Source organism: Macaca fascicularis, chromosome 8, assembly GCF_037993035.2.
Source record: "Macaca fascicularis isolate 582-1 chromosome 8, T2T-MFA8v1.1".
NCBI classification, from domain to species: domain Eukaryota; kingdom Metazoa; phylum Chordata; class Mammalia; order Primates; family Cercopithecidae; genus Macaca; species Macaca fascicularis.
The window spans coordinates 119,117,695-119,133,190 of NC_088382.1; the positions used below are offsets into that span (position 1 = coordinate 119,117,695).

Here is a 15,496-nt window from a genome sequence, read left to right on the forward strand (position 1 = left end):
ACCATTACCAAAATTGTGCATTTCATGTACTGAGATAACAAGTAATCAAAGACATGTGAAACTTACCTTGGGTTTTTTTTTTTAATGTAATTTCATAGTTTCTAGCCATTTCCTGTAACATGTTTAATTGAGTTGATATTTTAGAACTGAAAATTTTAAATTCTGCATCCAAATTTCTCAGTTTTGACATGCACTCGCCTCTGGGTGATTATTTCTAGGTTGTTTCTTGATGAAGATTGGTGACTGGGCAGAAGGTACCTAGAGAAATCAGCATCTGGATCGAGCTTCCAACACTACAAGCTACCACCATGGTGTAAACCTAACCATAGTCAGTGTTCCAAAAAGCTTGAATTTTGTTGAGAATGGTATGTTTCCTAAAGGATGGTTTGAGCCAGTCAGAGCTAACATACTCAACTTGTTTGATCCTATGAAGTTCAGATTTGGAATAATCAACAATGATTTTCATACTCCTTAAGCCCCTTGCTCAAAGGAAATCTTTAGGTGTGTAAGCAAACATGACAGTTAGGGTTCTGAATGGATCCATGCTGGGAGGTTGGGAGTGGACTAGAGCCTACAGATTGTTCCAGGGAAGGAGCTTATACCCTCTCAGGTGAACTGGAGGGCTGAAGAAGATAGTAGGTTCATGAAGAGCATATTTAGTAGCTAATACACTTGTTTTTGTCATTTACATAGTTTTTTTTAAATTTGAACTGATCTGTCCTAATACAATATGAAGAGACTTACTTTTTTCTTTGTGTAATTCCTTTCACTTTAATGTAACCAAAACTATCCCAAGCTTACAGCAACAGCTAGGCACTCCTTTTGTACTCAACTGTATTTTGATTTTTTTACATTGCCTTCTACTTTTTATCTTCCATCCCTCTTGGTCATGACCATTGGGCATACTCAATAACCAGAGTAAGTTTTGAGAGCTAGTAAAATGCTTTTTCACCAGACACCTTCGATCTTCTATAGCTTGAAGAAACACTCTATTCTAGGGACCTCCTTGACCGTCTTTTACCCTCATACAACACATTTGTTTCTATCCTTTCATACCCCCTGCTGACACTGCTCGTTCACCAGTGGAAACTTTTGCAGAGAAGCTCACTGAAAGTCTGCAGCCAGTCCAAGATTATCCCAGCCTTCCCTTTCAGGGGACTTCCTTTCAGGGAGTCTTTCGGTAGATGCTTTCCTTATGTACATTGATCAGATCACACCAGCTCTGAGAGGTTCCCAGAGTTCTTAGAGCTTCCGTAGAGCTAGTACAGCATTAAACAAATTGCCGGAGTTTACAAGTCTTTTAAATGGAAATAGTGGTTGTAAGGATTGAGACTGTACGTAAGTGTTCAGTATAAGCACTCAATAGTTGGAAGTTGGTATGAGGCCCTGTATACTTCCCACATCTCACCATTCAGTGGTATTGGCAACGCCTTCCCTGCAAAGAGTGGGAGAAGTTGCCTAATTTTGCAGTATTTTATATACATCTTTAAATTGAACTTGAAATTTAGCAAGACAGAGAACATTTATTGTAAGTCTGAGTCTTTGACTAATTATATCAATGACTCTTAGCAATCTTGTAAGAGAGATATTACCCTTATTTCACATATAAGGAAACCAAGGCTTAGAAAATAAATTGTGTACTTGATTAATGGGATGGAAAATAGCAGCTTTTGAGAGGAGGTTATAATAGTGGTTAATCAATAGTCTATGTGGACTATGATTTCTAAGGCCTCTCTTGATGGAACTATGAGCTGCCAAAAAGCCTTTTAAAGTTTCTCCTAGTTCTTAATGAAGATAGCATTACAAATTATAGAAGATAATACCAATTTGTGTTTTCTAGTAATTTAATAAATATGAAGAAAATTAGCTTGGTTTTTATTTTCATATAAATGACAACTGTTGAATATCAGTGCCATATAATTATGTATTTTGCAGTTAATTTGGGTCAGATAAGGCAAAATGAAATGTGATTTATATTCACACACCTGCAGAAATAAGCCAATTAGCTCACTTGATGGGGTCATAATTATAATGAGGTCAAGACCACAGGTTCTATGCATGTGCAGACCAGTATTGTACCTAGAGGCCTTCCTGCTACAAACTGGCCCTGACCTTGTCAGTTATTAGCGAGTGTCTTTAGGTTTTGGTTGAGAGAATGAATGGCACAGAAGAGAACATCTCCTTGTGTAGAAAATTCAAAGGACATACTCTGATCAGTATGTTGACTTAATTCTTGGAGCAATTTTGGCTCTTTATAAGATATTAACTACTGCCCATGATTAGTTTTATTTGTTAAAATATTCAGACCTTAATTTGAATTCTTATACAGCAATGCCATTTCCAAACCTGTTGACTATTCCTGAATAAACGCAGTGCTTACCTATTTTATGGAGAAAACGCCATCATCAGATACAGTGGCCTCTGAAATTAACTCAGCATTTTATTGCAGTGCTAAGTGCAGATGTGCATAAGAATACAGATATATTTAACTTGTCACATTTAAGTTTAAAATGTGAAAATACAAGTGCTTTTATTGCTTTGTGAGGTTCTGCAGTGCATCTGAACCTTGTAATTACCTAATCTGTCTTGATTAGAAGGAGCCCTTATAGAGTGAGACAGTGCATGGGCGATCATTTTTAAAACTTGTCCATGTACAACTTCCAGTGGGAGATGTAAAAATTATTGTCTGCTTTCATTTTTCATTTTCTGTATACAACCAACAAGCTAGAAATAATGTGCTGGTTCAGAAAAATTAAAGGTCAGTTTAAAATGCCAGCACCTATTGTTTACTGTAGAAAGTGAGGCTGGCAAACCGTTTCAAACACTGTGAGCTATTTAATTGTGAGGAAGGGGAAGGAGGTTCTTAACTGCACCATCAAATTAGAGAAGCCATGATACCTACTTATAATATTCACAAGGTGAGTCAGACTTGATTTTATAATGCATCGTCATCTTATATGTATCATGATAGTCCCAGATACTAACATGGCTTCTATAATCTGAGGGATAGAGAATGAGGTCCTCTTCATAGTTAAACCAATAGAGCACTGGCAGACAAATTTTGTAACAAAGGTTTAGAAAACAATTCTGTTAAGCATTCCTTATTTAGGGCAATAGAGAAACATATCTTCAGCATTAACCAGAGCAGTATTTCAATTAACAGTTTTCATATATGAGATCTTACATGAACTGAAAGTTTTCAAAGAACCTGGTATATAGGGAAATGACATGCAAGTCATTCTCAGAAGTAATACCAGGACCCGCGCAGGGGGTAGGGGGAGGTCAGTGGCAGGGCTTCCAGCCTGTATGCTCATTTGTATGTGTTTTATATATTGGAGTTTTTAAATGTCTAAAATACACGTTAAAGTTGTACATCTTTTAACAAACTTGAATGCTACTAAAAATATTTCAATCTTCTAACAAAAACTCTTCTAAGTAGCACTTAAACCTTTTTTAAATTTTAAAATTCTTTGAAGTTATTGTAACCATTATAACAATCATGATTGTGGGAAAATCAGTGCACAGCAGTACATCCAGTGGGTTTAAAATAATTACCTGATACAAGCCTGTTTTATTCTATTTGGACTTTCTAATTGTTTTTGTTCAGGACAATTGAGAGTCTGATGACATTCTTTCAAGATTTGTTATAAACTATTAATTTCCTAGGCTACTGCCTCATTGTGCACATTTTGCCGGCAAGATTGGAAGGAAATAAAATTTTTTCAAGTGCTCACTGACCCAAAATGGAAATGGGAAACTACCCCAAATCTTTCAAAATGAAAAACCCTCAAGAGGAAGACATATCAGACCCAACCACTACTTAGGCAGGGCAAATGATAAATGCAAATCACAGACTTCCTTTTTCTTCTGCCACAAATGTCAGAAACGCTTGGCATCTGAGTGCATTGCATTTTTTTCCCTCTTTTCTGAACAGCTCAACTTGGAAAGGTCAACATATCCCTTTGGGAAAAATCTTTTCTTATAAATTGGAATGTTTGCACACGTAACTGTAGGAAATGTTTAACATTTGCTTTCATGGGACAGCAATTTGTTCAATAGAGTGGGATTGTTCTTGTTTTTTCCATTTTCCTGCCTGTTTGTACATCACAGGCACTCTAATTACTGAAAGCAACTTCGAGGCACTTCTTTCTATGGAATCAGATCATCCTATCCACAAAACCAGCCAATGCCTTGGGCTTCCAAAAGGCAAACATGTTCCATCTTTTAGTTACTCCAAGGGACTCATTTGTGAGAGACTGTTCTGAATAAAAGCAGTAATTTTCCACAGACTATACAGCTGAAACCCTGAAGAAGGAGGAGAGGGAGGGTGAGGGGGTGTCCAGTGTCTCCAATGGGTTGTTTGAATCTTTTGGTTTATGTAAAGGAGGATATAGGACATTAAGACGATAAAACTGTTTGCTATTGGTGATCAGCTGCATCCAATCTGACAATTAATAAATATTTGTGGTTTGTGGAGAATTCTTTCTAACCAGAGCCTATCCTTTCCCTCCAACTTGAATTGATGAAGAACAATGCTGAGTTTGTGTAGTTATATTTGTTTATATGGAAACAAGCAGATACTCAAAACAGGCTTATAATTTTTTTAAATAAAAATGCTCTTAGCAATGACTTAAAATAAGCACAAGGAGGGACTTTAAGGAAGATACCAGTATCTAAGTATTGATCTGGGCAGGACTACAGGAAGGGACCTGAGTCAGCATGGCTCATTATTTTGGGACACTTCCGATTATTCACCTCCAGAAATAGTTTCCCTTCCATTTCAAACAAATCCTTCTACTGCTGACGAGAGCTGCAAGATGTGTAAATACAAATGTGTGTGCTTGAGACACGTGTGTATTCCAATAGAAATGTCCTATCAGAGACAAACCATCTCTCCTCACGCACATATTCCCATGCCCTGGATCCTATCCCTTCTTTTCAAGGGCTCTCCTTCCTCAATTAATTTATAATTTTTTATTATTTTATTCCCTCCTATGTCATTAATTTGTTTCTCTTCATTGACCCAATCACAAAAGCATACAAACATGTTCTGTCTCTTCTCAATATTGAAAAATTAACCTTTGACCTTATATCTCCTTTTAACTACCACTCAATTTCCTATTGTCCTTCATTGTAAAACTTAAAAAAAGTCAGCAGCACATATTTCTTTCCACTTTCTCTCTTCCATTCACTCTTCAACCTGCTCCAATTGGCCTTCCATCCCCATTTCTCCAAGGACTGATCTTGACACAGTCACTAAGACCTTGCTGTCAAAGCCAGTGACTATGTAACTATTCTCATATTACTACTCAATCTCTTGGTGGGACTTCAACACAATTGACTGCTCCATTCTTCTTGAATTACTCTCTTCTCTTGGTTTTTATACTACTAGTCACCTAGTTTTGCTCTTACATTTTGGGCTGTTATTTCTTTGGCTGTTTTGTTGGTTCTTCATATTCCACCTCTACCTAAATGTGGAAGTACCTCAAAAATCCATTTTTGACCTTTTTTCCTTCTCTACACTCTTCCTGGATGACCTCATTTGTTCCCATGGTTTTAATTACCACACAAATGCCAGAAAGGTTCAGTGTTACAACTCTACTCCTGACAGCTCCCTTGATTTTCACATTTATATATACAGTTACTCTTGATGCCTCCACATAGATATTTTAATAGACATCTCAGTTTTATTTTCCCAAACTTGTTTCTCTTGAACTCTTCCCATTCTGAGCAAATGCAGCCACCACTGATCCAATTGCTTGAGCCAAAAACCTGAGTCACCCCTATTTTTTTTCTTTTCCTTACTCCACATTTAATCCATCAGCAAATCACATTAGTTCTATCTTCAAGCTATATCTGTAATTATTCAACTTAATCTCTGTATCTACTTCCACCTCGAAATTGGCATCATCTCTCATCTGGACATTACAATAGACCCCTAAATGGTGTCCCTGAATAAACTGAAACCTCTACCATGGTTTATGTGACCCCATATGAAGCAGCTTCCTGTCTACTCCAACTTTCTCCTTCCTTCTCACTCTGCTCCAGCCACACTGACCTTCAGGATGCTCCTGTCACATGGTGAGCCCATTCTATCTGATGGCCTTTGAATTTGTTGCTCTTGTAACAAGATTTTGTCCCATATTTTCTCATGATTGACTCTTTTTCATCCATTCCCACCAACGTTATTTCTTCAGAGATGTGTCCCTTGTTTTCACCTCTGCCACACTTGGTCAAAACACCTTATTTCCTTTGAGGCATTTACCACTATCTGAAACCATCTTTTGTTTATTTGATGGCATGTTGTGTCCCTCACAGACACAGAACATAAGCTTCCTGAGGACAGAAACCTTGTCTGTCTCCTTCACTATTTAAGACCCATCCTGGAAAGTGCCCAGTTAGCATCGGAGTACCTGGTATTTGCTGGATTAATTAATTCATTCAACAGCAATTTTTAGACTTTCCACTGTGTACCAGGTACTGTATCAAGTTACTTTTAAATTTTTAAATCTTGTTTTTAGAAAACTAAAATATTTTTTAAATATTTTGGGCATCCCCAGTAGGTGTCTATATAGGGCTCATGAGATTTTGGTACAGGCAGGCAATGTGCATGTAATAGTCACATCACGAAAGATGGGGTATCCATCCCCTCAAGCATCCTTTGTGTTAAAAACAATCCAATTATACTCTTTTAATTATTTTAATATATGCAATTAAATTATTACTGATTATAGGTTCCCTGTTGTGCTATCAAATTCTAAGTCTTATTATTTCATTTGTTCTAGGTTCTTGACATACACCTGTGAACAAAACAGAACACAGATCCTTTCCCTCATGGAGCTAATATCTTAGTGGGAAAGATGGGTAATAACCAAGACATTGTAAGTAAAAGGGTGGTATGTTTAAAGGTGGTAAGTGCTATGGAAGAAGAGTTTCTGGATGAGGACTTAGGGTATTTTCCAGCCTCTTCCCTTTGTGTGGCAAATTAGAAAAGGCATTTGCTTTTGTAGACACTTGAAATCATGGCTTCTGGAGAGATGAGTTCTGAGATCCTGAACATTTTTCCTCTTTGAGGCTTAGCTCTCTTATGTGTATAAAATACTAATCTCAAAATTTTGGTGTAAGTACTAGATGAACATAGATCCAATACCTTCTCATCCCTTCCCAGCCACCCACCCTCATCCTATCATTCTGGGGAAGGAAGCTGTATGTCACTACCATATTCTCCCTCTCCTGAACACCTAGCATGCTTAAATCAACCCAACGTTCATGAAAACACTCAAGATGTACTTACTGCATAAACATGTAGACAAACTAGCGTATGGGCAATTTAAAAGTAAACAAAGCTACTTGTACTCAGAAATGATGCTTTTTAAGTAAGGGTAGGAAATCTTCACCTTTATTTAATAACTCTTTTTCCCTCTTTCTAATTTAATTCAATTTTTACAGACCCCTATTGATAAAGATGTTAGATCTGCTCTTCATTGTCTTTCTTATACATAGAAGTAAAATCACAGAGATAATTATTTTATAGGAGGATAAAACTTTTATTTAAATGGAAACACTAATCTTTATTTTCATCATGCTGAAGTGTGTGGTTACAATTTCCAACAAAACACTATATATAATAAGCAAAATAAGTTAGTACATTGTAAACTTATGCACAGTTTCATCAATTAACAGGTTAAGAACAAACAAGCCATTTAAGACTTTGTAGCTACATTTAGTAAAAAATTGCAGACACTCAAATCTTATCAACCCCAAGTAAGACACTAAAGAGCTATTCAAGACTTCTTCAAACCAATTACACAAATACATGTTTATTTTTGGTTACAGTCCCCTGCTATGCACAAGACCATTGGAATGCTGGAACGATTACACATTTTAAAACGGCACAAAGCAAAGCAAGGAGATAACATGCCAGCCTTAGAGAAGCTGTCTTGAAAGTGCAAACTGCATTTTCTCTTCCTGAACCACTAGGATAAGAACGGGTACCTCAGACGACACGGCAGGGTCATGAGCATGCTTTCTATACCGCACTGGTGGGACATTTACTAGAACCAGGTCTCCATGCCTTTGAAGATACCTCCGGTTTTAAACAGTGAACAGGCTTCAACTAAATATAGTGCAAATCAAATACCGAGGAGCAAAACGACAGAATAGAAACCGTCACAGATCGACCTCCTGTTTCTCTACCTGGCACAACCCACATGGGACACATTGGCACACAGTAACAACAACTTCTATTTAGGTTTTGATATGGAAGGCGGTGCGGCGGAGCGAATGCAGGGCAACCACGCAACAGCCCCTGAGCAAGGCCCCGATGTTATAGACAGGATCCGTTCCCCCTCTCTGAGTACTGAATGCCCACAGAACCGTGGGGACCACGGGGGCAGCCACAGCCAGGAGATCCACCAGGAAGCTGCTGCTCCAGTACTGCCTCACGACGCCCCCGCGAGCCAGTGGGATGACACCATCCAACCTCTCTTCCACGCAGGCTGCAAAATCCAGCTCTCTCATGAGGCGGTTTGCATGGACTTCTGCATCCACATTGGCGGACGGGGTCTCCACGGGAGACAAAAGGATGGCTGAGTTTGGATTTCTTGGAGTTAAATCAACCACTAAGGCAGAGAGGGACTCTGGGAAGCTCTCCATCGAGTCTGGTTCAGACTCATCAGGGGACGCCAAGCTCGAGGGACAGGGGTCCTGGAGCTTCTGCAGCACATTCTGAATGAGCTCCGAGATGGCGGGGCTGTAGGGCACCACGTCGGTCTGTACGGCTCGCTCCACCACCACACTGCCCTCCTCCAGACCCATGACCATGGGCAGCAGCTGCAGGACATTAGCCCCAGGGGTGGAATGCACAAGCTCCAGGTCACCAGATTCTGTGGTGGTGGCTGTTACCATCTCATCAAACAAATCTGTGCCATCGGCTATGCTATCTCCCACCAGTAGCTCCCTGTCAACCCCTTCCCCAGCAACCTGCTCTTCCAGAGATAACCCATCTGCCATTGTGTCAAGAGGGGGGTTGAGGGTTAAACTCTTCTCTGGGGAATCACATGGAAAATCTAGGCACAGTTCGTCCCTCAGAGAGCCACTGTGTGCCATCTCCATGCTCTGAAGGAGAGACTCCAACTTCTTGTTTTGGATGTTTATGTCCACAAAATATTTCTGAATGCCTTTATCTTTATCAGCCAAGCTGCTCCGCATGGTTTCGATGACCTGTTTGAGCTGTTTAATCTCTTTCCTGGCTTCTTTGAGTGCCAACTGGGCCTCTACCCGGTGGCACTCCTCCTCAATCCAGTCCTCTCGCATGCGGGCCAGCTGGGACTTAAGCTCCACGATTTCACTTTCCCTAGAGTGCCAAGACAAGCATGGTTAATAAAAAAATAAAATACCTTTGAACTGGGCAACAGGCAGTTCTGGCACAGAGCCAAGAACTCATACTCTTCCGCTTGAAATACAGATGTGAAATCAGTTTTGAATGCAGGGAACTCAAGAGAACACAGAAAACTTGAGAAAACACTCCAGCCTAAACTTAAAGAAACAGTACATTTTCTCTTTGGCAGAGATTAGCCATGAACTTTCTCTTTAATTGTAGAATGGCTAAAGTAATAATAGTCATCAGAATCAGAATCAAAATAGCTACCACAATTTTTTTGAGTACCCATTATGAGTCAGATATTGCACTGTTACAAGTCTTATCGTCTACTCAATCCTTAATATTTAAAATGTTATTATTAGAACATCTTAGCATCTGTTAGCGTGTTTCTATCTCCATAGCCTACTCTTTCCAAATGTCTATAGTTTGTGGAAGAAAAGGCCAGTTCACTTTTAATTACCTATCAAAGACAGAAGGTAGACTGATAAGTTTTAGCCTTGCTAAATTGTTCGGATGATATTCCAATGATAAACATTTTTGAAATCATAAAATGCTACACATGGCAGGGACTTTACATGTTGACAAGCTGCTTATTCTATCTCCTCTCAGATGGGATAATATTGAATTCATCCTACACTAAGGAGAAGCGATCCTACTTTTTAGATCCTTCACAGGACAACCCTACTTCAAGATCTTTGCATATAAATTCTTTCTTACATATAATTTTTTCATAGTCAGTCCTTACATTCTCAGTGGATATGAAGATAGGGTAGTCAGGATCCTCATATATATGAAGAGACATCAATATTGTTCATTTAAGTTTAGGCTAGAATATTTTCCCAAGTTTTACTGCATTCCCATTCCTTCCTCCCTTGAGTGCTCCAATCCTCCTACGGACTGGGCAAATCACAGACCAAACACTTCCGGACTTAAGGTCTAACTCACCCCAGAGGAGAGTTTGGGTCTCAAGTCTATTTCAGACAGATGATGAACCAGATTAATTCGGAAGATGAAAAATGTCCCTTCCTCACAGTCTGCGCCCTTATCTATCCACAGTTTTAGCAACCAAGGTCATTGAGTTTTCTCTATTTCTTTGTGGCAGCAGCAGAGCAGGTTTGGGCTGATCAGGTAGCCCAGACTCTTAGAGAATGCAAATGCCACCCTCACCCTGAGCTCACAGCTACCCTGGTCAGAGCTTTCCTGGTCTGTTCCAAAATGTTCCAGGGGAAAACCATCAAGCAGAAAAACTGGCCTGCTGCCCAGATGTCAAAAGTCTTCTCCCTCAGATAAGATCTCTTAAGCATGGGCTTTTTTTTTTTTTTTTTTTTTTTTTTTTTCCAACCTTAACACTTGGCCAAGAACAATGAGCCCCTTCCTTCAGCACAAAAATAGCATGCAGGAATTACAATGCACACAGATATCCATTCGTGCACGGATATAAACAGGGCTTAATTGGTCCACGGTGTGTGACCCATTCTGCTGGAAGTATGGGATTGTTCGCTCACGTGTTTTTGCCATTTAAAAATAGTCATGCACACACCCGATTATTTCACATCAAAGCTGTATACACTGCAAAACAACAACAACAAAAAGGATCCCCTCTAACCGACGGGTCTCCCTGAACTCCTGAAACAGCCAAATCACACAGAATTATGAAATGGCTCTTTTCAGAGGCTGATTTAAAAATTTGACAAAAATTGAATACAATCATTTTTTCTTTTCTATCTTTCTATAGTTTGGGTTCATGTTTCATTTTATGGAGAAAGAAACTGTCCTACACCCCACTGTGCAAGGACGGCAGATTCACCTTTCATGGAGTCGGCGCTCAGATTCCTTCAGCTTGGTTTTGAGGTGTCTCACTGTAACCTCTTTCTGCTGCAGAGGAGTCAAATACTGCTCTGGATTTGGGGGTCTGACACCATGATTTTCACCGCAAGACATGTACCTTCCAGAACGCCTGAAACAATCCAAGTAATGAAATGTTACTTTTTGCCATTTCCTTTTCTATAAAAAGAAGAGTAACACAGAGTGTTATCAGCTGAATGTTTGTGTCCCTCCAGAATTCATATGTTGAAATTCTTACCCCAATATGATGGTATTAGGTGGTGAGGACTTTGGGAATTAGCTCATAAGGGTGGAGCCTTCATAAATGGGATTAGTGCTCTTATAAAAGGAACCCCAGAGAGCTTTCTAGCTTTCTTTTTACACCCTGTGAGGTTACACTAAGAGGTGAGCAGTCTGCAGCCCAGAAGACAGCCCTCCCCAGAACCATACCTTGCTGGCACCCTGATCTCAGACCTAACCCTATAATATGTAGCCCATGGTTCTCAAAAGATATGGACCAACGTCTAGGGTACTTTGTTATAGCTACCCACATTGACCCAGACACAGCTAACAGCTTGAGAAGGAATGGCAGCTATGTGCTGGAGTCTTAAGCCTCAATAATGGCTGACGTCACTTCAGAAGGTGAGCTGTAATAGAACTGCAGATCTTAAGACTGTTAATTACTTTGAAGATTGAAGGCGGTATTTGTGTACTTATGGAGAGAATAGGGACAGTGGAGGAGGAGAATTTTCTATGGCTTAGGAATGTTCTCATACAAAATAATGCACCATTGTCCAGATGCCTGAGCTGTCAGTTCAGAGTAACAGGCAGCACAATGGGCGAGGGTCAGGGGATGGGCCTGGGCAGAAGAGAAGGAAGCAAGCAAGATGACCTAAGTTTCCGCACAGTGTGCCACTGCCTAAAGATCCTGATGGCTATTTGCTGAATGCAAGTTGTTCTAAAATCAATCCCTGCTGTGAGTATGCCAGTTTGGAGGAAATGGAAAGGTCCTTCTTCTGAAGGGGAGAAGTTTCTTCCTCTACTTAACTGTCCCCAATGTGTTTTGTAAGAGAGGCTCAATGTTTTACAAAACAGCCCTTGCTGGAATCTTGGCCCCTCTCAGGCCTGGCTGGGAGCTGGGCATCTCTGCTGTAAGAGAGCTGACTGACGAGAATAGGGATGCCCAGCAGGAAGAAGGCTGAAGGAGGAAGGCGGCCAGCTCCTTCCCTGACTCTGGACCCAGTCCCAGCCACCGTGCTGCCGGCTCCCTGAGCACCTGCCTGCCTCCAAGATGACCTGTGTCCATGCCCACTGTCCAGTCCTCCTGTCATGGCCTCTTTGGAAATGCAGTTCCTTCTTTCTGCTCCACACTCCCTACAACCTCATATGAATTAACTTCTTGCTTGCTCTTCAGACCTCAATTCCACTTCTCTTTCTCAGGGAGGCCTCCCCGGATCGCTCCAGACTGAGTTGGACCCCTCCCCACCTTTCACACACCCCTGTAGCAACAGGTGCCTACAGAATCATCTTAAGTTGTTTTTGTTTGTTTGTTTGTTTGTTTGAGATGGAGTCTTGCTCTGTTGTCCAGGCTGGAGTTCAGTGGTGTGATCTTGGTTCACTGGAACCTCTGCCTCCCAGGTTCAAGCAATTCTTCTGCCTCAGCCTCCTGCTGCCTCTGTGGCATTTTCTCTCCCTATCCAGGAACTGCTTAGATTGCTGCGCGTTGTTAGAAATTGTGGCTTGTGCTCTTTCTGCAGCAGCCCTTGAAGAATCAGCCGAATGTCCGAAAGAAAAGTGCAGTGTCTTGTTGCAGAATCAGGCAAGGGATCAAGAGTTGTATAACCCTTATTTTCTTTTTAAAAGAAAATCTTACCAAGTAGGACAAACTAAGATGCATGAATTAAGCAGGACTCACCTCATGATGGGGCTACAGTCGCTTCCTTTGTAGGAGCCTGAATTGCTACTGCTTGGGGAAGAAGGTGCATAACTGGGATGGATATTGACAGGGCTCAGCTGATTCCTGCACAGCATGGACAGAAGGTCCTTTTCCCGTGGGGATGATGGGCTGCTGCCAGGCTTGTGTGACGAAGCTCCATTACTCCGCCCATGAGGACCTCGACTGGGAAAAGCATGAAAAATGTTAAAATCCTTGGGGCTACAGATGCCCAAGGGCTAATGTCTTACTCCCTAAATCTAAGGAAATCCAATTTATGGAGTTGAAAGGGGCAATACGATTATTTGTGTAGACTTTCCTTCGGAGCGGCCTTCTTTCCACCTGCCTGGTATTTTCTAGCCTTGTGTCATCAGCACAAGCAACCTCTCCCTCTGTTGTTCTTTCAAATAGTTTCTGGCCATAAAGCTTGTTTTGGATTACACCCAATAGCCTGCTAAGAACATACACAATGTAGAATATTGATTTAGCTCAGGTTTATTTTGGACGTTGTTTTCAAGATGTGGTTTTTGTTCTAGTCCACCTGTTTCAGTTTAGAAATATTTGCGTTTGGTTCACGTCAGGGTAAGAAAATTAATGTGGCTCATTTGGAGGATGGGGGAAGGTGGTAGCACATAAAGGAGGAGGAGAAAACAGGGCAGATAAACAGCACTCATAAATGCATCATCGGTAATTTTGATCACTTAAATTTTTTTTTCATTTCTTTCTAGCCCCAATGACTTAAGACAACTTTTGTCATTTAACTGCTGAAATACTGTAACAGCCCCATCTTGGGTCTCCTGCCTCTTGCTTTGCTCCCTCCAGTAGAAGGTTGGCTTGTGGCTGGAGTGGCCTTTCAAAACGGAGTCTGATTCAATGTCCTCCTCAAAGCCTTGCCATGGTTCCCCACTGCCCCCAGAACAAAGGCCAGCCTCCTTAAGATGGTTCACAAGGTCTAATCCCACCACTCCACCCAACCCCATCCTCCACCACTCCTCCCTCCTCCCTCTGTACTACAGCATTCCAAATGACTTACAGTTTCCTGAAGGATCCATGCTTGACCATCCTTAGGTTTTTGAACTCATAATCTCCTCTGCTTAGAATGTTCTCTTGCTCCCTTCCCTAAGCCCCTGGATACCAGGATATTTCCTACTTTGAGACTGATGGGAACCTACTCTAAAGAGCCTTCTCTATATTCTTCCTTTCCTAGGCCAGTGTAGGGGCACTCCTTAATGCTCTCTAAAACTCTGTGCAAATTTCTACCATTGGACTTATCACATGGCATCACAACTGCATACTTATTTGTCCTTCCTGCTAGCCTAGGGCATCCTTGAGGGCAGGAACAGCCTGTTCTTTCTACCCTCCTACTTTTGATACATGGTAAGTGTTCCCTAAAGGACTGCTAAATAAATAAACCAGGTGTGAGTCACTGGCACTGCCACTTAGTAGGAACTTAGGCAAGTAAGCCACTTAACATGGAGATCAAAACACACACACACACCCCCACACACACACACCTTTCCTACCTTCCTCACAGAATTGATGTGAAAATCAAATCAAAGAATGCATGTGAGTACATTCCACAAGCTATTAAGGGTGACTCAACTGTAGAGTATTATTAGATGATAAACTTGTTCAAACTTCACCGTTAATCCTGTTACAGAGATTTGACACCCACTAGTGTAAGGAAGCATCTTGAGAATGTTGAAATTACTTAAACAGGATAAAAATTCTATGTCAGGAATATTACTTGATGGCAAAAAAAAAAGAGAAAACAAGATAGCTTTCATATAGTAGTACTGCTTTCTGACAATCCTTTCTTTGCAATTTTAATTACAGCTGTATCCAACTGACATCTTAATGAGAAATGTGTGTAAATGTGAATGCAAGTGTGCGTGTGGGTATACTTGGCTTCGAAACCATGATTACTTATTTACAATAAAATATAATTTCAACTGGCTGTCAACCTTGCAAACCATACATAAATAAAACGTAACCCAGTTCTAAAGTTAAAGTTCTTTCCTTTTGAAATCATCCAAATGAATGCCGCTCTTCTCTTCGTGAGGACACTTTATATGGAACAGATGGGCTGATGGCTTTGTGACAAAACCAACTTCAGCAGCCCATAGTAGAAAGAACTTCATGAGTAGCTGAAAGGAACATGTACCCTGGTGTGCATTTTCTTTTCTACACTTCAATTCTAAGTCTGGCATCAACCAGACTAGTTCTTAATCTGATTATGAGAAATATGGACGATTAGCTATTACATGTTAGGCGGGAATGTAAAGAGCTGTCCCATATTTTGACCTGGGGAATTTTATTACGAGTTAACTGCCACTGAGGACCTTCTGTGACCCTAG

At 40.6% G+C, this 15,496-nt stretch overlaps 1 protein-coding gene across 21 annotated transcripts in view; it reads right to left on the reverse strand.

Moving 5' to 3' along the window:
- Nucleotides 1-7,526: 7,526 nt before the first annotated feature.
- The window catches only part of SYBU (syntabulin), a 116,676-nt gene continuing 108,706 nt past the window's right edge, over nt 7,527-15,496 (reverse strand). For 14 of the 21 annotated variants that reach the window (XM_045398601.3, XM_073999309.1, XM_005563944.5 and 11 more), the window contains 3 exons: nt 13,122-13,325; nt 11,190-11,339; nt 7,527-9,355 (listed from right to left, as the gene is read on the reverse strand). In XM_045398601.3, coding sequence (XP_045254536.2) covers nt 8,248-9,355; nt 11,190-11,339; nt 13,122-13,325 — 1,462 coding nt within the window. In that variant the 3' untranslated portion in view covers nt 7,527-8,247. Of the gene's footprint in view, nt 9,356-11,189; nt 11,340-13,121; nt 13,326-14,172; nt 14,368-15,496 lie in introns of those variants that run through there. The other 7 variants (XM_073999313.1, XM_065519538.2, XM_073999311.1 and 4 more) reach the window with 2 other exon arrangements.